The sequence below is a fragment of the Pelophylax lessonae genome, assembly GCF_965119305.1.
Source record: "Pelophylax lessonae genome assembly, chromosome: 10".
Lineage (NCBI taxonomy): Eukaryota > Metazoa > Chordata > Amphibia > Anura > Ranidae > Pelophylax > Pelophylax lessonae.
Window position 1 is genome coordinate 183,459,553 of NC_138777.1, and position 23,630 is coordinate 183,483,182.

Consider the following 23,630-nt stretch of genomic DNA (forward strand, 5'->3'; position numbering starts at 1 on the left):
AAAGCTGCATATAGCTTATACAGTGCGCCAAGCAAGCACACCTGTTTAAAGGACATTTAGCATGGAGTTAGGTTTTAAGGTACCTGCACTAGTATGGTGCTGTTCCTGCATAGACTACTAGTCACTTTTACAGATGCATTGCTATTGTTTACATTATGGCTACATCATGTAAAAAAATGTTAATGCTGTATCAAAACACATGATGCACCAGGAAACAGATCACAGCCCGTATAGAGCTGTATGAATCTGCATACACCAGATGCAACACTCCAGATCTGACAAGGGTTAGCATGTGCTGAATAGTCCCCATCACCTGTATTGTGAACACAGCTTAGCACAGCTGTGTAATACACCTCCACTGTACATTGTTGTGCACTGAAGTGCATAGTCAGACTACTGCTGCATGTGCAGATGGAAGCAATTGAGGGCCATCTTGTACAACCAAACACATCACACCTATAGAGTGAAAAGAGGGTTTCTGTTCATCCCTCCTAAAACGGATCATATCATTAGAGGCAAGCCTGCTTATATTAAATCATAAATAGTGAAAAAAAACTTTTCAATTCTGTACATCACTGCTGTACACACATTACAAAAACCTGTACAGTTACATCTGTATACTGCATTATTTGCGTAGTTTAACCAAATGTTCTTTGGAATATAAATTAAGCCCTAGAGATTGGATTTACTTGTCACAATTATCCTGCAATCCACAGTTTTTAAGCAGAAACTACTGACCAGCAGAATGCCACGTGAATAGAAAACATTGGTCATATACTGTATTTTGTCTGGCAAAAATAGACACTTTGCAGTATAATACAATAAGTTACAGTTTTTGCAAATACATTGATGCATTACTATAGTGCAAACCCTTTTCCAGAAATGAAAGGAGGAAAACAGTGCCAAAAAAACATTTTAGGTGTCTTGAGGCAAGGTATATTTACTGCAACCACTGGGTGTGGTTTCCTGAAACTGGGTGGAGTTACTGCCAAAAATAAGAAAAAAAGGGCGTGGGACATACAGGAAATTATGCCCCTAAGCTACAAGTACCCTAAGGGACAATCGGTGTCCTTCGCATAAAACCCAAGTCAAGTCAAAATGTAGGCGAAGTGTCTCATTCCATGGCTTCCCAATAGTTTCCAAGATGGCAGACGGGGCTGCTCCTTGTTTACCCAGTCCAATAAAATATGGCCATTTCCGTCAAATGAAGCAGATATAAAACAGATGCAAGATTTCCTTTGTAAACGATGTCAGTAAAAGAGCCAAGAAAATCTTCCTGTGTTTACTCCACAGCTGTCATGATATGTGAGAAATCTGACGGACGCGTGTTTTTATTTCCTGTCGGCAGAGTGGACAGGTCTCCAGCTGTAGAGCACATTCCATGCAAAGATCACTGCGGAGACAAGCAGAAGAAATATATTAGTTACATATCCACCATACAGAAAATATTACTAGTGGACCTTTCATGTGTGCCCCCCTGTGTCTGGGTAGCCATAGAACCACAGTCATCCTGATCAATTACAGGAAGATGTTTACCTAAAGGTTGTATATCTGCCTTGACCTGAAGTGATGATCTGTATGGCTCAAATGCTGGGTACACGAAGCACACGTTATACTTCCCTTTTGTGTACAGTATTAAGGAAAGAGTACACTAGTCTCACAACCAGCTTCTAATGGACATACTGGAAAACCAGCAGCCGACCAGCAGCCGATCAGTGCTCGAGGCCAATGGCTGCCAGTGTGTTCTGGAGGGTGGTGGGCATTCCTCCTGTCAGAACACACTAGCACAGGGGGGGAAAGTGCCGCACTAACATTGCTTGTGTTAGTACGGCAATCTGTCAGGTTTTGTTCGTTCATCCTGCTGGGTTGAAAGAAAAAATACTCAGTGTGTACACCCAGCTTAAGGATAGCGGATTAGCAGAAAAAGTCGAGCAGATCACAAGTCAACGATCAGATTTGAACTATGTGCTGTGTGGGGAGGTAGAGGGAGGGTTTGGGCGGGGAGCGCAACTGAAATATGGGAAGGGGGGGTCGGGGGCACAGCCTCCCCAGCAACCCCCTAGAGCCAGCCATGAGGCATTAATCAGCCTGGAGATGGCTGGGAGTCTGCATTTACTGCTGCTACTGCTTTTGCAAACAGGGCAGTCCCGGCATCCCTCCGGATGTGCCTGGGGCCATGGCTGCTGCTGCAAACATGGCATCCCCAGCATTCCTCCAAACATTTATGGGCCTGGCTTGTCCAAGCCGAGCACTGCAGCTGCTATACTTGCAACCAAACTGATAAGAGGTATGGAATAGCTCAGTTATGAATTTATTCTCTCTTAAGAAGCGGAGATTACAGGGGGATATGATCAACATGTACAAATACATAAGGGGTCTAATATTGTGGATTTCGTGTGGATTTTACATCTAGGAGGAAAAAAAGATTTAATCTCCAAATATGGAAAGGCTTCTTCACAGTAAGAGCTATGAAAATGTGGAATAAACTCCCTCCAGAGGTGGTTCTAGCCAGCTCAGTAGATTTTTTTTTTTTTTTTTTAAAGCAAAGGCCTGGATTATTTCCTAAATGTACATTATATAAATGAGTACCAACATTTATAGGTAAAGTTGATCCAGGGAAAACCGGATTGCCTCTCGGAGGGGGGGGGAATCAGGAAGGAATTTTTTTCCCCTGCTCGTTGGACACCCCTTACATATAACTAACTATGGCCAACATAATGTGTACACCCCTCCAAAATTATTAAAGCGGAGTTCCAGTCATTTTTTTTTTTTTATTACAAATCAGCAGCTACAAAAAAGTGTAGCTGCTGACTTTTAACAAACACACACACTCCCCTGTTCCAGTCCAGCAATGTGGCCGCCTGAACCCTCAGTTCTCTCCTTCGCCTCCCCCCGGCATCACAAATGTGGGCACCCGGCTGTGACCGCTTGCGGGTTCACAGCTGGGGCGCGAGTCGTGCTGCGCCTCCTCAATGGCCTGGCAATCTTCTGGGACCTAGGACATGTCCCAGACGATTGTAGGCAGGGAGGGGGAAAGGAGTCCTTAAAGCAAAACTTCAACTTTTGGGTTGAACTCCGCTTTAAGGTGCACAAAGCCAGATCAATAAAAAACATTTTGATGAGTGGTGTTGAGAAATTCAAGTGGTCTGCACAGAGCTTTGACCTCTATTCTATTGAACACCTTTGAAAAAAAAAAATTGATTTTTGTAAGAACTTACTGTAAAATCCTTTTCTCTGAAGTTCATTGACAGACGCAGCTCCTTATCGTCATGACTCATAAGGTTATGCTCCTCCTAGGAATAGGCACTAGGCAGGAAAAAAAAAAAAAACGTAACCACGCCCATGGAGGCTGTCCCTGCAGGCATAAACCCTCAGACTCTGCTATCATCAAACAAACAGTTTAGTTGCAAGCAGTGTTTAGAAGACAAAAGACCCCATATCGCAGAAGTAGAGGGGCGGGTGCTGCGTCTGTCGATGAACTTCAGAGAAAAGGATGTTACGGTAAGTTCTTACAAAAATCCAGTTTTCTATATCGTTCAAATGACAGACGCAGCCCCTTATCTTCAGGACTCATAGGCATGTCCCAAAGCAGTATAATCACAAGGTGTGGGAAATAACGCAGAAACGAAACCAAAAAGTCCCCAATGGCTAAACTTAGCCAACCAGTTAACATGGAGCTCAACCAGGAACAACTGGAGCTCACCCGGAAAAAATTGAACCCTCAAAAAGAAACTAAACCGAGTTCTTTTAAACTGCAGCCGGCAAAACCTTGCAGCCAAAAGAAGCATCCGCGGATGCCAACACATCTACCGTGTAGAATTTCGTGAATGTATGCAGACGACCAAAGTTGATGCCTTGCAAACTTGCAGCACCGACGCCTGATGGCGAAAAGCCCAAGAGGCACTCAGCGCTCTTGTAGAATGAGCCTTCACTGGGAAAGGAGGAACCTGACCCCTCAGTGAATAGGCCTGTACCGTCTGCCTGATCCATCTGGAAATGGTCGCAGCAGACGCAGCCAATCCCTTACGAGGTCCACCAGTAAGGACAAAAAAAGCGTCTGATTTTCTAAAGGACTCAGCGGTCTCTAAATAAACCCTGATCGCCCGAACCACATCCAAAGAATGCAAGGCATACTCCTTAGAATGCTGTGGTTTAGGGCAAAGTGAAGGCAACACAATGTCTATATTCAGATGAAAATCAGAAACCACCTTAGAAAGGAACTACTGATTAGGTTGAAGTACCACCTTATCCCTGTGTACCACCAGATAAGGTGAGTGGCAAGACAACGCCGCCAATTCAGATACCCTGTGGGCAGAAGTGATCGCCACCAAGAAGGAGACAAAAGAAAGCAGCGAAATCTCCCAATTTTTTTCAAAAGGAGGCTTTTAAAAGAACAGATAACACCAGATTTAGATCCCACGGAGGTAACCTGGGATCGCCTCGGAGGAGCCATATGGCGCATTCCCTGGATAAAAGTCCAGATAAGGACATGCATGGCTAACGGGCGTTGAAAATATATAGCCAAAGCCGAAACTTGGCCTTTGATAGTACCCAAAGCCAACCGCTGTTCAACCCCTTTCTGCAAAAAGGCCAAAACCCTAGCGATCGATCGAAAACAAGCAAGGGTGCACCTTCAGTGGTTCATACCATGAAATGTACGATTTCCACGTACGATGGTAGATCTTCCTGGAAGTTGACTTCCTAGCCTTCAAGAGTGTAGGAATCACAGAGTCAGAAAGACCCCTATCCCTCAACACCTGACTTTCAACAGCCATGCCATTAAAGCCAGCGATTGTAAAGCAGGATGGAAGATCAGACCTTGAGACAGATCTTCCCTGAGGGGAAGTCTCCAAGGGGTATCGGCGACCAGCCTTATCAGGTCTGCATACCAAGACCGGCGAGGCCAGTCTGGAACCACCAGAAAGACCGGAATGTTTTCCACCTCTATCTCTCACAGAAGCCTCGGCAGGAGTTTCAATGGGGGAATGCATGAAATCAGCCGATACCGACCCCAAGGAGCCACCAGTGGGACCACTCCCCCTTGATCCAACACTTGACGACTCAAGTAATCCGCCTGCCAGTTTTCCACACCTAGAATGTGTACAGCAGAGAGGGCTGGAACAAAGCTTTCCGCCCAGGCCAGAATCTCAGCCACCTCCTTGGCCACCAAGACACTCTTGGTGCCCTCCTGGTGATTGATGCAAGCCACAGCTGTGGCGTTGTCCGATTGAATCCGAACCGGACAACCTTGCAGATGACTCGTTCAAGGACTCAGACAAAGCTTTAATCACTCTGAGCTCCAAAACATTTATCGGAAGTTTTGACTCTTCCATCGTCCAGGTACCCTGGGCATAGAGCTTCCCCAGCAACCCACATCAGCCCAACAGGCTGGCGTCCGTGATTACCACTGTCTAAAACAACGGAAGGAAGGACTTGCCCTGGCACAGTGCTTGAGACTGAATCCACCACAACAGAGCAGATTTGGTGTTGTGGCTCAACCCAATCAAAGAATCCAAGGACTTTGGATCCTTGTTCCATTTTACAAGAATCTCCCTTTGCAAAGGCCTTGTATGAAACTGAGCAAACGGAACCGCCTCGAAGGACGATACCATCAGACCCAAGGCTCGCATGCAAAATCATAGAGGAGACAGATTGTTGTCAAAAAACAACCGAATCGCCTCCTGCAACTTTTGCAGCTTGTCCGGGGGAAGAAAAACCCTCGCTAAGGCTGAATCCAGAGTCAAGCCCAGATAATCCAGTCTCAGAACCTGAGTCAGCGCGGATTTCTTGAAATTGATGTTCCAACTGAACTCCTGCAGAGTACTGACTGTGATCTTCAGATCCCCCAACAAGGCTGAATGAGAGTCCGCTTGTCCAGATACCCCAGTACCGCAACCCCCTACCGGCGCAGCAGTGCTAATATCGTTGCTAGTACCTTGGTAAACACTCGGAGAGGAGGGGAGACCAAAGGTTAACGCCACAAATTGATATTGCTCCTCTGCTACCGCAAAGTGAAGAAACCGCTGGTGTCCAGCGTAGATTGGGATGTGTAGATATGCGTCCTTGATATCCATGGAGGCTAAGAAATCTCCCTGATGCAGAGACGCTACCAACATGCCGATGGGCTCCATCTGAAACCTCTGTACCTGCACAAAGCGGTTCAGGGTCTTGAGATCCAGGATGGGATGCACCTGGCCTTCTTTTCTGGGCACGGTGAATAGGTTTGAAAAAAAAAAAAAAAAACTGAAAATGTAGCAGTAACCGGCACAACCACTCCTTGCGACAGCAAGTCCTGTACCGCCACTCACAAGTCCCTTAACTGGACTGGGTATAATTGAAGATTGGACGGGAAGAACCTGTCCGACGGACGAGACCGGAATTTGATCTGGTCTCCTAATCTGATCAGTTTGTGAACACATTTGTCCTGAATCAAGGAGGTCCAGGGTTTCTGAAAGAATCGAAGATGTCCCCCAAACCCAGACTCGGGTGAGGGCGCCCCTTTATGCAGCTGAGGACTTGTCTGCCGGTCCAGATTGGCCGTACTTGAATTCTCCAGACCATGGCTTCTTGAAACCCCCAGAAGACCTAAACGGTTTACCTTTTTCTTGTGACCCGGAGGCAGGAAAAATACAATTATGAGCAGTATAGGAAGGCCCCCCAACTAGTACGCGTCGCCTTGCCCTTACAGGATTGAGGCAGATTAGTGCTCTTACCCCCCGTGATACCTTTGATCGACTCGTCCAGGGGAGGATCCAAAAAGCCTCTCCCCTGTAAAAGGCAGATCAGTCACAGCCTTCTTAAAAGCCTGGTCAGCCGACCAGCATTTGAGCCATACCATGCACTAATAGCAATCCCCACTACTGACGTCCTAGCCACCAACAAAGCTGAGTCCAAGGACGTATCACACATGAACACCAAGGCTTGGGTCAACTGGTCTATTAGTTCCAGCATGCAGGGGGAAACCGTGCCGTTTCCAAGTTACTTTTCAGTAACTTCACTCATTCAGTAGCAGTCTGCGCTACTAAGACATTCACAAAAGGTAGCCTTTAACATGTGACCTGCTGCCACATGTAAATGGCGGGACAAGGATTCCACCAGTCTATTCACGGTATCCGGAAAGGTTGGAGACTCTTCCACCAGTACCAGAGTCACTTTATTCAACCTGGCCACCGGAGAATCCACTTTCAGTGGTACAGTCCACCTATTGGACACCGCCTCCGCAAAAGGATAACGGCGTGCAAATCGCTTAGGCACCACCAACATGTGCTTAATGCGTTGCCATTGTTCATCCACAATAGTATGAAACAATTCTGGACAAGGGAATACCTTGCCTGATTTATGGGATTTGCGGGAGCCAAAATACACCTGCGTATCTGACGCCGTAGGTTCATCAGCCAATTTTAGGGTTTCCTGTACAAACTATCAGGAATTCCACCAACGCGCGTTCCTGCGCAGCGGCTGATGAGGACAGGTCCTCTTCACCGTCAGAATATGAAGACACCGACCCTTCAAGGTGGTCTGCGTCTGCGGCAACCATATTTGAATCAGAATCCGAAGACCCTGCCGATGGAGGTGAGGGCGGAGGGCATTTGCAGCTGGCAGTACCATAAATGACAAAATCCACTTTTGACATTAGGCTTTGCAGAAAAACTGCAATTTCTGGCTGTGACTGAACTGGAGGGTCCCGCAGACGCTTCCAGGGGGGTCTGCAGGTGAATTTTTATCCTGGGACTCCATTGCTTAAAGACCCTTTAAGACAGCAAAAAACGTGGTCCCACCGTTATTACTGCGGATTCACAATCCCCGATTATTATGTAATAATAGCAGAGCAGAAGAGGAAAAAACCCACAGGAAAACCCAGGAAAGTTACCGGACCACAGAGAAGCATCCAGCCTGATCAGTGTAAAAAAACGAAACCAACACTGTCTCCACAGGAAGAAGCTCTGCCTCTATCATAAGCCATGCCGCATGCCTGTCCATCCGACGGACCTCAAGAAAATGACCGCTCATACATTCTCAATGGGGAAGTATAGAAAATGGCTGCCCATGCAAACTAATAGGAACACAGAGATCATGAACCACAGCAAAATGGGAGCCCCCACAGCGCACCACGCGGTCTCCAGGACTCCCAAAAGGGGTCCCAGAACAATAGGCATCTAAAAGGTTCCTAGCCAGGGACCCACCCAGGACAATCCATCCCCCCTCAAAAAAGCACCATAACGGCAGCAATATTACACCCCCCCCCCCCCCCCAAGGTAAAACCTGCTAGGGGTAGGAGAATGCCAAGGGGTACACCAGATTTGTCCTCCGGGGTGCCAAGGAACCGAGGGAGCCCCAGAGGTCCGACCATCCCAGGGAGAGTCCCAAGCTTGCCCCGCGACCGCCAAGGGTGTTTGGGGGGGGGGGGGCAATTTTACTCACCATACCACGGTACCAGGTGGGCGCCACTCCGAAACTGATCACCTCCCACCCGGGATGGGGGTGCTGTTAGCCAAGGGGAAGCTGCGACTCAGGGCGTTCCAGGTCGATGCGTCCAGCGAGACTGTCCACTCGCAGGTTCATCCCCATCCATCGGGGCACTGTCGTGGCGAGGCCTAGTTCTGGACAATAACCCAGCAGGGAGCTAGGCCCTATTCCTAACACTAGGCAGAACAAAACTGTTTGATGATAGAAGAGTCTGAGGGGTTATGTCTGCAAGGACAGCCCCTATAGGCGGTTACGTTGTTTTCCTGCCTAGTGCCTATTCTGAGAAGGAGGAGCATAACCCTATGAGTCATGAAGTCATGAAGATAAGGAGATGCATCTGTCGATGAACGATAGAGAAAAATTGGTATGCCGATTGAGAGTCATGTCCTTTCATCCAGCATCAAAACCTGACCTCATAAAATGCTTTTTTTTTTACTAAATGGCTACACATTAGCACAGACCCACTCCATAATCTTAAGAAAACCCATACCAGAAGAGTGGAGGCCATGAATTTAGAATTGGAAGACTCAACAAGCTCACATAGCAGGTATCTACAAACTTTTGTCCATATAGTGTACTTTTATACAAGACAAAATAAACGAAACCCAGTAGTAACTTACCTGTGGCCACAAGGCTTTAATTCTGTGTCTGCTACCTCATCACAGCATAATGTACAGCAGTTGTCTCGGATGCTGACTTGTTTTAACAACGCTAGGCGTCTATGTCTATAGAAACAGGAAAAAATAAATAAATAATAATAATTAAAAAAATAGATCATCACCTTCTATTTGTTGTACGTGTGCCTAATTCTAGTTTACACAAATTACTTGGAAAATACATAGAATAGTTCAGTAGACACAAACATAAAACTGTAAAAACAAAAATCCTAAAGAAACTATTACAACAAAAAGAAAATCCGAGAGCCTTTTTACACTGAGACGCTGGAAAACTGCCCAAAAAACTGAGCGCTTTTGTAGCCCTTTTGCAGCACTTTTCTGGCGTTAGCGGTGCGCTTTTTCTTTTATAGATACGCGACTTAAAAACTGCTTCAAGAACCATTTTGAGGCACTTTTCAGCGCTTTTGAAGTGCTTCCCATTCATTTCAATGGAGAGGGGCGTTTGAGGCACTTTTTTTTAGCCCTCCAAACATGCTCCAAAGATGCTGCTTTTTTTCATCGCCCCAGTGTGAAAGCATTTATGGATTTCAATGGGAATAGGTATATTTGAGCTTTTCAGGTATTTTTTTTTTTTTTCAGCGCCTCAGTGTGAAAGAGCTCTAATGTTATACAAGTTAAACAATTCTTACATTTGACCAACATGAAAATATGCCTCTAGCCAGAAATTGCTGTTTTAACCACTTAAAGACCAGGCCTTTTGAGACACTTGTTAACATTCAAAAATCATTTTTTTGCTAGAAAATTTGTTAGGGCCCCCAAACATATTTTTTTAAAGCAGAGGCCCTAAAGAATAAATTGTTGGGTGTTGCAATTTTTTATGCCACGTGGTATTTGTGCAGTGGTTTTTTTAAATGCAATTTTTTGGGGGCAGGGAAAAAAAAAAAAAAAGAAAAAAAAAAAAAACAACAAAAACATAAATAGTTGGCAAAATATAAAAGAGGATGTTATGCAGTGTAAACAGATACCAAACATGTCAGGCTTTAAAATTGCGCACGCAACGGTGACAAACAAATTTTACTATCCATAGGTTACCACTTTAGATTTACAGAGGACTGGTGCTAGAATTACTGCTCATTAACTGATGTACGCAATGATACCGCGCATATTATTATTATTATTATTATTATTATTATTATTATTATTATAATACAGGACTTGTATAGCGCCGACAGTTTGCGCAGCGCTTTACAATAGGAGGAAAGACAATACAGTTACAATACAATTCAATTCAATACAGGAGGATTTAGAGGGCCCTGCTCGTTAGAGCTTACAATCTAGAGCATATGTGGGACGGTCACTGTTTGTGTGTGTGCGCATGTGTTTGCCTGAGCCTGCGCGTGAACATGGGGGGCCAGGGGCACTTAAATATTGTAAAAAAAAAAAAAAAAAAAAGTATTTTTATGGAGAGATCTGGGGTATAGGACACCAGATCCCTCACCTGCCCTTAGAAAAACTTTTTATCACACCAAAATCGCAGTGAAAGGAAATCTCTTCAAAGAGTGTGAATTCCTCCGTTGCAAAGGGTTCCCCCACTAGAAGATTTCCTCCCCCCTCCTGTTTCAATAGCAGCTGTGAAATTGTTGATTTCTCATCATTTCTCTCTCTATGACACCAGGGAAAACTGCGTGAGAACGATGACAGCAATGATCCAACTCTTCCCTACTTTCAAAACAAACAAAAACTGACTTTTGATGGCACTTTAACGCTGAACTCCAAGGTAGCATCGAAATACACAGTTGCTGAACTGGAATCATGGGAAGAAATTAGGAGGCAATGATGCTCCAAGATGGTTTTTGCTCCCCACTAAATATCCTTTGTATAGCATTGTCTATTATTTCCTGGCTTGATCATGCCCCCCCCCCCCTTCATAAAGTCTGTTAATGACCTACTTGAGCTACAGGAGGTTTTACCCCCTTCATGACCAGAGCATTTTTTTGCTATTCAGCACTGCGCTACTTTAACTGGTAATTGCGTGGTCATGCAACGATGTACACAAAATAAATGTCATTTTTTTCATCCAAAAAGAGCTTTTAGTGGTATTTGAGCACCCCTGGGTTTTTTATTTTTTTCATTATATAAAATGAAAAAAAAAAAAAAAAAAAAAAAGACAGAATTAACCACTTGCCGACTGCCTAACGCCGATCTACGTCGGCAGTCAGCCCCTCACAGGCAAAGTGACATAGGGCTACGTCACTAGCTTGTGAGGGTCTAGGGAGCGAGCGCGCGCCCCCGGAGGCGTGGTCACGGACCCCCCCGCGCATGTGACCGGCGGACCCGATGTCCGCCGGTCACTCTGCGATCGGCGGGGGAGAGGGAGAAAGTCAGGCAGCTTGTGTAAACAAGCTGCCTGTCATTCTCCCCTGTGTATGAAGGATGATCATACGGTTCTACTATGTAGAACCGTTGATCACTCTTCATACATCTGAAGCCACAGCCAATCACAGTAGAAAGCACGCCCCTAGGAACACACATAGCCCCTCCCTTTCAAAAAAAGTTAACCCCTTTACTGCCAGTGTATTTTTACAGTTACAGTGCATATATATATATAGCACGGATTACTGTAGAAATGTCACTGGTAACCCCAAAAGTGTCAAAAATGTCAGTCAAGGGTCCGATCTATCCGCCGCAATGTCGCAGTACCGCAAAAAAAAAAAAAAAAAAATCGCTGCCATTACGCGTTAAAAAAATCTTTCCCTTTGTTAGTAAACGCGATAACTTTTGCGCAAACCAATCAAAATACGCTTTTTGCGATTTTTTTTACCAAACATAGGTAGCATAAAACAAATCGGCCGAAAATAAAATGGGGATTTTTTACTCACCGTAAAATCAATTTCTCTGAGTTAATCGGCGGACACAGAGCTCCATAAATCATAGCTACTGGATTATATTGCCTGTGAGTAGGACAAGGCAGAACAAAAAACAATTGGCTATGCCCATGGGCCGTCCTCAGCTGGTATACAACCCCCCCTCTGCTCTAGGTTCAGATTAGTAGCAAGTAATGTTAGAAGTATCAAAACTCCTTTGAGTGGTGGGTGCTGTGTCTATCCATTAACTCAGAGAAATACATTTTACGATGAGTAAAAAATTCCATTTTCTCTTTCGCTCGGCGGACACAGCGCTCAACCTTGTAGAACTTGTGGCCTCCTTGCAAACTTGAGATATTGACGCTTGATGATGGAAGGCCCAGGTAGTATTCAGTGCCCGAGTAGAATGTGCTGTGACGGGGAAAGGAGGAACATGACCTTTAATAGAATAGGCCTGAGTCACCATCTGTCTGATCCATCTAGAGATGGTAGCTGAAGTAGCGGTTAGCCCTTTCCTTGTGTAACCACAAAGAGCGAGTCTGACCTCCAAAAGGACTCCGTAGCTGCCAGATACATCCGAATCGCCCGAACCACATCCAAGGTATGCAATGCAAAATCCTTAGGATGAGCTGGCTTGGGACACAAGGAAGGCAACGCAATGTCCTCATTCAAATAGAACTCAGACAACTTTGGGCAGCAGTGATGGACAGGGACCATTTCAATAGTTAAACCATTAAATCCAGCGACTGTAAAGCAGGATGGTAGATCAGCCGTTGGAATAACTGGTCCTCTATGAGAGGTAGCCCCCAAGGGATGTTTATGGTCACCAGAATGAGTGGAAGAGCCTCGCCCTTGATTCCCCGTAGGAACCGCAGAAGAAGCTAAGCAGAGGATAATACTGGCCTTTCCATGCCCCTAGGACGCCTATGGCATCTGTCAGAGGAATCAGTGACCTCGCCAAGAACCTCCTGTGGAGCTGAACCTGCTGAAGGGGCCTGATTACCACCAGAACCACAACCTGTATGCAAATCGGGAAAGAGAACTGTCTGTGTCAGCAGCTGGTGAATCACGGCCTGTGATTCCCGAAGTCTGTCCAGAGGAAGGACTGCCCTGGTCAGAACCAGGCTTCGGCAATTCAATTTCTTGGACAGGGATAGAGGGACCTTAGGTAGTTTGGATGTCACCTGAACCTTTGCAGGAATTATATAGCACAAGGGTACTCCGGGCCTAAATTACACCGACATGGACGAACTTTGCCCCCTTTTCTGGTTACCCCCAAAAGAAAAAATTTCATGGATCCCCTTGAAACTCTCGAAAAGGTCAACGTGGGCCAGAAACCAGCCAAGATGTCCTCCCACACCAGTAATGTGAAGGGATCTTATCTGCGGATCCGGAAAAGCCAGCTCTAGGCTTACCAGACCAAGGTTGCTTGGAACCTCCTGGAGAAGATTTGAAAAATCTATTTCCCTTATTCTCCATCCCAGGAGCACAAAATAATTTTCTATGGGCTGAGAAGGGGGGCACCGTCTGCGACTTCCTTTTCCTAGACTGTGGCAGGAAGGTACTGTAGCGGAGTAGCAGTATGATCCACGATATCTCCACTGGTAGTCAGGCATAGCATACAATAATCCTGGTAGCGTATAATATTCCCAACCCTCCAATAACCAGACGACACATGGCTTGGAGGTCAAAACTAGACTGCCTTGTTTTTTGAAAAACACAGGGATCTACACTCAGCCAAAACCCCTCCCTCTTGGAGACATTCCACACACAAAAGCTGAACATCCCATAATACCTTACTCTGCCAGAGAGAGACAATAGGACAATAGAAGGCAGGTATTTAACAATAACAAACCCCCACCCATCTCCTGAGGGACACTGCCGAGACATATGATAGTCCCAAGTGAAAGAGTTCTCACTCTCTCCACATAAACCACACTCCAAACACTTGGTTCTTAAAAGGTATACACATGCAATAAACATAATGCATATACGAAGGACAATATACAGTGGCTGTGTTTGCCACAATGCTCCCCCAGAACCAAGCCAGCATACACAGTCTGATCCATAACAGATCGGCTTGGGGATGTCCGGGGAGTACTCACAGATCATTTTTCCAGTTCAGTTTGTCGCGATAACCCGTCAGCATGGCCATTCTGTTTTCCGGGGCGGTAGTGAATAGTAAAGTCATAAGGTTGTAACACCAAACTCCAGCGCAACAACCGGGCTCAATACTGTTCTTAATCCAAACATGGAAGCGTCTGGACCTCAGAAGGCCATTAGGTCTCCGGGATATTGGCCGGGGCTCTGGACTGGCAGGATCGCTGAGGGCAACTGGCCTAGATGGTTCCCCAGTAAGATGTCGGTGGGGAGCTCCCGTATCAACCCCACATCAATCAGACCTGACCCGGCACCCCAATTCAAGTGGACCCTCGCAGTGGGTAGTCGGTGTACTGCTCCCCCTGCCATCTGTACCACTGCTGAGCCTCCGGTTCGGGCGGCATCTGGAACCAGGTGTCGCTTGACCAAGGTGAGAGTGGCTCCCGTGTCTCGGAGACCTTGAGCGGGCATTCCATTTAACTGGACCGATTGTAGATGATGCTGTTGGTACTCCGTAGCGGCTTGCATCGGGTTAGCTTCATGAAGGGTACCCCATTGCTCCTCGGTGTGTTTGAACCTGGGTACGACTGGGGAAACCTCTGTGGGATAGTAGGGGACTGTTGTCCGTGCTGCTTGGTTCCTGCTCTGGGTACAGTCTCGTCGATAGTGCCCAAACTGCTTGCACCTGTGGCACTGTACCCCACTGCGGGACGGGTATCTGGTGTTTGGAGGAGTTTCGCCCCGTCTGTGGTAGTAGTGGTCCTGTGGTGCGAGCCTGCTGCCGGGTAACAACCGAATAAGCTTCGTGGATGGTAGATTGGGGCACAAAAGCCGAAGTCCGCTCCCCCAGGTAGTTGCCCAAAATGACATCTGCGGGTAAATCCTGCATCATGCCCACCTCCACATTCCCTGACCCAGCTCCCCAATTCAGGTGTACTTTCGCAGTGGGAACTTTGAAAATGGCTCCCCCAGCTACTCGCACAGCTACAGAATCCCCAGTGAGTTGTCTGGATGCAATAAGGCGATTCCGGACCAACGTGATGGTAGCCCCAGAGTCACGTAACCCTTCTAGTTGTCTCCCCTCCAGGTGAACAGCTTGTCGGTGGTTTTGTCGATTGTCCGATGCCGCTTGGATGGGGTTAACCTCGTGTAGGGTGCCCAGGGGTTCCTCCATTTGGATTGCTGTGGAGGGTTGTAATGCAGGGGCTGCTTGGTAACAGTGTACAGCGGCTCGAGGTGCTGGTGTGTAGCCCTGATTCGGCCAGGGCCGACGAGGCCGATTTCGGGGACAGTCTTTCTGTATGTGCCCCATTTGGTTGCAGAGATGGCCCTGGGTATGGGCTCGTGGTTGGTACCTGGGGTACTGACTGTTACCTCCTCCTGAACGCGGGTGTGCTGGTTCGGTGACTGCTGGTCAGTGATAGGGTTGCTGGGCAACTACCCTAGGCGGTAGTCGTTGTTCCCGTCTAGTGTCTTGGTGCTCATCTGCTAATTTAGCAGCCTCTGGAAGGGTGCAAGGTTTACGGTCCCTTACCCAGAGCTGCATTTCTTGAGGTAGTCTCCGGAAAAACTGCTCCAACAATAATAATTGCAAGACATCCTCTCGTGAAGTGGCTTGTGCTGCATCTAACCATCCAGTGGCCGCCCTGTGCAAACGATGGGCAAACTCAGTGTGGGAATCTTGGTCCTGCTTTTTAAGATCCCGGAATTGGAGTCGGTATGCCTCGGAGGTGATGGCATACCTGGTCAAAATCGCCTGCTTAACTTTCTGGTAGTCCCGGATGTCGGCATTAGGGACTGCCCGATACGCATCGGCCGCCCGGCCAGACAATTTCCCAGCCAATATCTGTACCTGATCCTCTGGGTCAATGTTATGGAACTGGCACAGCCTCTCGAAGTCTTGCAAATACCCATCTATTTCTCCCTCCGTGTCCGTGAAGTTTTTAAATGCCTGGTACGGTATTTTGGGTTTACCTTGCGGCATGCTGAGTGGAGTTGGGTGTACTTGGAGAGGTTGTGGCTGGGGCCCCCTTATGGCCATGATGTATTCATGTACGTCCGCTGCGACCCGTTCATGGGTTTCCATTGATGGGGTACTTGGATACAACGCTATCCTGCTGCGAAATTCCAGTTCAAATTCTCGGTCTGTTTCTGGCCTTGCATCCATGGCTGCTTTGTCTTCTTCCATGAGTTCTTCGATCAGTGTCACCTTGTTTTTGTTGCTGGCTATCTTGCCTCTTGCCTCCAGCAATGCTTTCAATGTCTGCCGCTTTAGCCGTGTATAATCCGTTCCCATTCACCAGCCTTTCGTGTAGTTTTACGTACTGCCGAACTACGGTTTCATCTGAATGGTTTCTTTTCTCTTTGTTCGCATGAATACTGCCGAACGCTGCTTCGCTGTGTGGATAAAGATTCCGTCGCTTGCCACCAATTGTAGCGGAGTAGCAGTATGATCCACGATATCTCCACTGGTAGTCAGGCACAGCATACAATAATCCTGGTAGCGTATACACATGCAATAAACGTAATGCATATACGAAGGACAATATACAGTGGCTGTGTTTGCCACAGGTACATTTTTTACAGATTTCCAGTTTAGTTAACGAGGAGGTCTTGGGTTAGAATGGTTGCTCTCGCTCCAATACCTCAACCTCGATAACAACGCCGTTTACATATGTGGGCGCGACATACGCATGCGTTAGTTTCTGCACGCAGGGACAGAGGCACTTACAGTTTTTTTTTTTTTTTTAGTAGAATTTTATTTTTTTTTTTATTTTGACACTTTCCCTTTACATTTTTTCTGATCACTTTTATGCCTATTACAAGGAATGTAATAGGAATAGTGCATGACAGGTCTTCTTTATGGAGATATCTGGGCCCAATAAGACCTCAGATCTCCCCTATAGGCTGAAACCCTGAAAAAAAAAAAAAAAAAACAACACTGCCAGGCCGGGCGTGACATAACATTACCGTCTGGTCTTCGGTAGTTTCTATGATTCACTTCTGCCGCCGGCGGATTTCTTCTTCGGCGAGCCGATCGCACCGGGGGGGGGGATGTCCCCTTCCTCCGCCTGTAAGAATGATCAAGAAGCTTAACAGCCGCTATGATTGTTCTTACAGTGCAGGGAATCGCCAGCTAAAAAAAATGATATCTGAATGGTGCCTGCAGCTGCAGGTATCATTCAGATATCCCCACTTAGAAAGCCCAGGGCATCATATGATGTCCAGCGGTAGTAAGTAGTTAAACAATGAAGGTGCAAAAGCACAGTCATCCCTCTGTTTACACGAGTCTCTACTCCATCAGCATTTTGTTTCTTCTACACACACAACAAAGCTTTACAGACTCCTAGTGTCGCCCTCTCAAGGCTCGTACACACGATAAGAAAATCGAAGTAAAATTTCATCCGAACGAACGATCTGCAGATTTTCGGATCGTTCGTATAGTGCTTTCGACAGTCAATTACAAATTTTCGTACAACAAAAACTGGATGTGCAGGCTATAAAATCTTTATCGTACGTGAACACAACGTCCGATTTTTGTTTAATTAGTACAGTTTTCATCCGAAAAAAATCTTTTTCTTCAAGACTAGGCATGCTCGGAAACTAAAGAACACATACAAAACAATTCAACACATGACATCACTTCTGAAGTTGAATTCTGTCGTACGAGAATTTTCGTATGAAAGTAACCTCTTCACTTTCCATATGAAACTAGCATGCAACAAAAAACTAAATAATCTGCCCGATAATCTGATCGTGTGTGTACGAGGCTTAAATCTGAGTGCTGATGTGTAGGATTACTGGAGTTATATTGGGACAAATTCAGGTACCCTACAGTAGCTGCATTAAAAATAAAAATACAGTACATTAATGGATAAGCAGTAATTGTTAGAAGTAGTATATTTGTTCTTTTTTACCCTTTTTGAAAATCAATCTGCATCTTACCTTGGCAAAATGACCTTTTCTTCTGGGGCCAGAACAGCATACTCATTAAAAGTGCTACATTTGTTTGCAGGTGGATATTTGAAGGGCTTGGCTCCAAAATTGAACTCACACTGCTGATAGGACATAAAACTTGCTGCAGCAAAAAATCCAGACCTACAAAAAAAAAAAAAAAAAAAAAAAAAACAGTAACCCCATAATGATGAAAGAGTAACTTTAACAATGGGATACATTAACACAAGTTCATGACTTACGTTGCAGAGGTAAAAACTTGCTTCTCAGGTGGAAGCGGATTTCCATTTAATGAAAAAATCATTAACTTTTTGTGCAGATCCAATAAAAAGCCGACAGTGTCACCTGGAAGATTTAAAAAAAAAATGAATACCCGATATAAAAGTAGTCTTTGTAACTTACAAGCATCTGCTCCAATACATTGGTAATGCTATTACCCATTTCCCCATGTCTCATACTCAGCTACAGATGGTTACTGGACATCACTTATCACCACTGCTGTGGCCATCCCACCTACCACTGTGTCAACGTTGTTGAGGATACTGTACACTCAGAAAAAAATTTGGTTAAACTTTGGATAGAGTTTTGCACACAGATGGCTTCTTGGAGACGATGGGGATTCCGCCACGGTATTGATGGTAGCGGTGCTGGGCTCCTTTGAGAGCCTGCGCCTCCTTTTGTATAGAGGCTCTGGGGCTAAATTTACTCTGACAGTGACAATGCGAGCTACCATTAAAAGCCAGAGACTGTGTTTGGGAGGTACTGGCACTTGCTTCTGGTTCCCCATCACCGGCTTCGCCGCTGTGGATGAATCCCCGGTTTTCCCATTTCCTCTCTATACCAGATCCTATCATATGGGCGACTAAGGTGATTAAAACTTTAGGAGAGGTTACTAGAGGGGTCTGTTTCAGGCCTGACTGCTGCCTAACATGTACACAAAAAAAAAAAATGGGATTTTTGTACTTACTGTAAAAATCAATTTCTCTGAGTTCATCGATGGACACAGCGCTCCATAAATCATAACTAGTGGGTTACACTGCCTCCTCCATAAGTAGGACTAGGCTGAACAAAAAACACCTGGCTATGCCCATGGGCTGTCCTCAGCTGGTATATAACTCGCCGCACCCCCCCCCCGCTTTGCTTTAGGTAATCAGTTTAGTAGCAAGCAGTATTAGAAGTATCAGAACTCCATAGAGGGGTGGGTGCTGTGTCTATCAAACTCAGAGAAATTGATTTTACGGTAAGTACAAAAATCCCATTTTCTTTCGTTCATCGACGGACACAGCTCCATAAATCATAACTAGTGGGACGTCCAAACGCAGTGCCAAAAGGGAAATGAGGGGCGGGGAAAATAACCCAAGGCTAAACATAAGAGCCCTTAACCAGGACACAGGAGCCCCATCTGAGAAATAAAGGTTTAAAGAAAAAAACAGCCCCTCTAAAACAGCAGCGTGCAAAACTTTGCGGCCAAAGAAAGCATTCCCAGATGCCAAAGTATTTACCTTACAGAATTTTGTGAAGGTATGCACGGACGACCAAGTGGCCGCCTTGCAAACTTGCAATATTGAAGCCTGATGACAGAAGGCCCAAGAAGCACTCAGCGCCCGAGTACAATGCCCTAACAGGGAAAGGTAAAACCTGACCTTTAATGGAATAGATCTGAGTCACCGTCTGTATGATCCATCTAGAGATGGTAGCCGAAGAAGCGGCCAGCCCTTTTCTTAGTCCGTCCATAACCACAAAAAGCGAGTCTGACCTCCGAAAAGTCTCAGTAGCTGCCAGATACACCCGAATCGCATGTACCAAATCCAAGGTATGCAAAGCAAATTCTTTGGGATGAGCCAGCTTGGGACACAAGGAAGGCAACAAAATGTCCTCATTCAAATGGAAGTCAGAGACAACTTTGGGCAGGAGTGAAGGACAGGGATGAAGAACCACTTTATCCCAAATGGACCACTAAATCGGGACTGTGACAGGATAATGCCGCCCATTCCGATATCGTGCGGGCTGAGGTAATAGCCACCAAGAACGTCACCTTCAGGGATAACGTAGGCAAGGAAATCTCCCGAATATTCTCAAATGGAGGTTTTTGGAGAACTGAAAGTACTAAATTTAAATCCCATTGCGGTAAAAGAGACCGTACATGTGGAGCCACATGACGAACCCCCTGAATGGAGGTATGAACTAAAGAGTGCATGGCTAGGGGGGTCGCTGAAAGAAGATTGCCAAGGCAGACACCTGACCCTTGATGGTACTCAATGGTACCTGAGGGGAGGGATTGATGGTTGCATAACTAGTTTTGATGGAAAAGTCATGGAGGGGGGCACGGGGGGGGGGGGGGGGGGAATTGGAAGATCTTCGTTCTTGATTCCTCGTAGGAATGCAGAAGAAGCCTTAGCCGAGGATGATGCTGAACCTACCGTGGCCCTTGAATGCCTGCAACGTCTGTCAGAGGACCCCTTGACCTCGTCACGAACTTTGGTATCCTTCTGTGGAGCCGAACCTGCTAAAGGAGCTGCATGTAAGACTGTGCAAACAGAACAGTCTTGAAGGTGGATACCACCAGACTCAAAACCTGTATGCAAAATGGAGAGAGAGAACTATCTGTGTGACAGCAGCTGGTAAATCACAGCCTGTGGTCCCTGAAGTTTGGAGGAAGGACCACCCGGTCCAAATTAGACCTAGGTAAATCAATTCCTTGAACAGGGATAGGGGGACCTTAGGTAGTTAGGACATTGCCTGAACCTTTGAATGAATTAAATCTGCACAAGGAGACACAGGACCTAAAAAATCTGAAAAAAAGGACAAGCTTTGTCCCCCTTTCTGGGTACCCCCAAAACAAACATTTCGCAGCTCTCCTTGGATGCTCACCAAAGAAGTCCATGGGGCCGGAAACCAGCGAAGATGTCCCTCCAGCCCAATAATGGGTGAGGGCAGACCTTCATGCTAAAGGAGTCTCGTCTGCTGGTCCAGGGAAGCTAGCTCTAGGCTTACCAGACCAAGGTTGCTTGGAACCTCCCGGGGAAGATTTAAAAGATCCATTTCCCTTATTCTCCATCCCAGAAGCACAAAATAATATTCTATGGGCTGAGGAGGGGGGCCCACTGTTTGCAGCGAGGATCATTCCCTTTCCTTGACTGTGGCAGGAAGGTACTCTTTCCCCCACCCCCGTGATACCCTTAATGAGAGGATTTTAAAGATCTATTTCCCATCCCAGGAGCACAAAAGAAAATAATTTTCTATGGGCTGAGGAGGGGGCCCCGTCTGCGAGGCTTCTTCCCTTTCCTAAACTGTGGCAAGAAAGTACTCTTCACCCCCCCCCCCATGAGACCCTTAATGTCATCCAGGGTAGCCCCAAACAAGCGATCGCCTTGAAAGGGCAGATCTAAGAGAGTTCTTAGAGGCTTGGTCTGCGGACCAATTCTTAAGCCACAGCACGCGCCTAATCACCACCACTAAAACAGAAAGTTTGGACAGCACAGGTGCAGATTCCAAAGCTGCATCAGAAAAAAACTGCAGCCCATGGACCAACTGGTCCGCTAAATCAACATAAGCAGCGGGGACCTGCTCACCTCCCAGGCCCTGGCGCAAAAGCTTGGCCCATTCAGTTAGGGTCTGAGAAACCTGGGCTGGTTCGACCGCAAAGGGTAATTTTGGTTGTTCCCATCCCTTACAGAAAAACCTGTCCAAATAAGGCACATAAGGAAACCAGTTTGAAATGAGGTGACTTGTGCGTACCAAATGACACAGCCACATCCTCCATTTTTAAAGTCTCACGCACTGCAGTGATAAGTGCATCTATCAGCGGTTTTTCATTCGCTGCCGCGACCATGGAGGAATCATCTCCACTATTGGATTGATCACGGGGGGCGACATTAAGTCCCCTTGGACAGACCACGTCCATGGCGGCATCAGGCTCAAAAATCAGATGAGAAAGCCTGAGCAGGGGGAAGGCTGGGGACGCTTCCTCCTGGGCCTTTGCACACACGCCACTTCCACCCGGGACACCAAGGACTGCAGGACCACCGTCAGTGCAACCATGGGAAGCTGGGGTTCAGAGGGACCTGCCACCTCCATGAGGGAGTGAGTGGGGGAGATTTGACCCTGAAGCTCCATAAGGAAAAGGAAGACCTTGCAGTACAAAAACAAACAAACAATCTTTTAGCACCACTAAAGGATCCCCTCAATACTCAGACCCCCAAAAACTCACCCTACCGACCAGAGGAGCGCCGAGAATTCTAACCCAGCATCATCATGGATGCTCATATGTCCCGGGCACAGGAAGAGGAGGAGCTTCGCCATCCCCACGAGGCTTCAGTTGTCTCCAGCATCTCCCAGACTAAGAGAAAATGGCCCCTGGGACATCATCCGGCTACACAAACATGGTCGCCAACCAAAGACCAGCCAGACTAACGGAAAATGGCCACCATCAGCTACAAACACTGAAGCATACTGCCAGGATCTTTCCTGCACCCTCAGCAACGTGTCCGTCAATGAACGAAAGAGAAATGTGGACTGTATGCCATAATCTTTCCAGGACTGCTTTTTTTTTTTTTCTGTATTTGATTTGACTTTATTGCTCCTTCCCCTCGAGGAGGGGAACTTACATCCAGGAAGGTGGAGTTAGCCACAGGGTTGAGAGCCTGGACGGGGGGGGTTTGATGTTTTTTAATTGTATTTTTATCCTATTGAGTTACGCTCTGCTTGGCGAGGAATTTTGTTAACTTGAGTTTCTTTTTTGCGCTATGCATAAAACAATATAAATAAATTATTTAACAAAAAAAAAAAAAACACAACTTTGGATAGATTTGGGAAGGGTCTAATCCTCTGAGCTTTTATTGATGTTCTTCTTTCTATTGGGGAAATTTCCTCTAACGTTCTGTCCTGGTGACACAACAAAAAGTTAGGACATGTCAACAGGGACACCGACAGCAAGGAAAACCTGTTGCAGGTTCTAATCCTATTCACTCTACTAATAAAAAAAAACATGCTGGTCTTAGTCCCCATTGAAGAGCTTTTCTTTTACTTCCAGTCCTACAAATATACCCCTAGAAGTAAGAAAAAACCTCCCCTACCTACTAAGGCATTAAAGCAGGGGTTGGCAAAACCGTTGATCACAATCTACCCGTCGACAGTGGGCAGATGGGTAGATCACGTCTCTTCCCTGCTGACCCCAGAACCTGAGAACCTGATCCTGGACAGGAGTGGGGCGGCATTTATTTGGAAACCCATTCCCTTTCCTCAGGCAGCATCTAAAAGCTCGCTTCTCTTCCTCTCTCACTGGCATTCAGTTGGTTCCAGTAAATATCACAACCCCCCCCCAGCACTCCCTTCCGCTGCCTAGCTTCTCTCCTCCGCAGCGCTGCTGGGGGGAATCTTCAGGATGGAGAGGGGGGGGGGGGGAGGAGCTAGTAAATATGAAATTTACTGGCCCCTTCATTTCCTGAATTAACACAACGAGTGATGGGTACTGATTACTCACTGTGTTCATGCATAACTGAAGCATAGTAAACGGTGTAGGTCATGCAGATGTGGTGGTGGGATTAAGGGTGTTGTTACAGGAGTGAAGTTAAAGATAAGGGGTAATGTCATGGGGGTTTGGTGTTGCTGGCAGGGTGTGGAGAGCAAG

At 46.4% G+C, this 23,630-nt stretch overlaps 1 protein-coding gene across 1 annotated transcript in view; it reads right to left on the bottom strand.

Annotated features, from left to right (window-relative positions):
• Nucleotides 1–397: 397 nt before the first annotated feature.
• The window catches only part of RSPRY1 (ring finger and SPRY domain containing 1), a 58,481-nt gene continuing 35,248 nt past the window's right edge, over nucleotides 398–23,630 (bottom strand). Inside the window, exons 11-14 of the mRNA XM_082270131.1 lie at nucleotides 18,244–18,346; nucleotides 17,993–18,145; nucleotides 9,087–9,191; nucleotides 398–1,393 (exon numbers count right to left, since the gene is read on the bottom strand). Of these exons, the coding sequence (XP_082126257.1) occupies nucleotides 1,297–1,393; nucleotides 9,087–9,191; nucleotides 17,993–18,145; nucleotides 18,244–18,346 (458 nt within the window). The 3' untranslated portion in view covers nucleotides 398–1,296. The remainder of the gene's footprint in view (nucleotides 1,394–9,086; nucleotides 9,192–17,992; nucleotides 18,146–18,243; nucleotides 18,347–23,630) is intronic.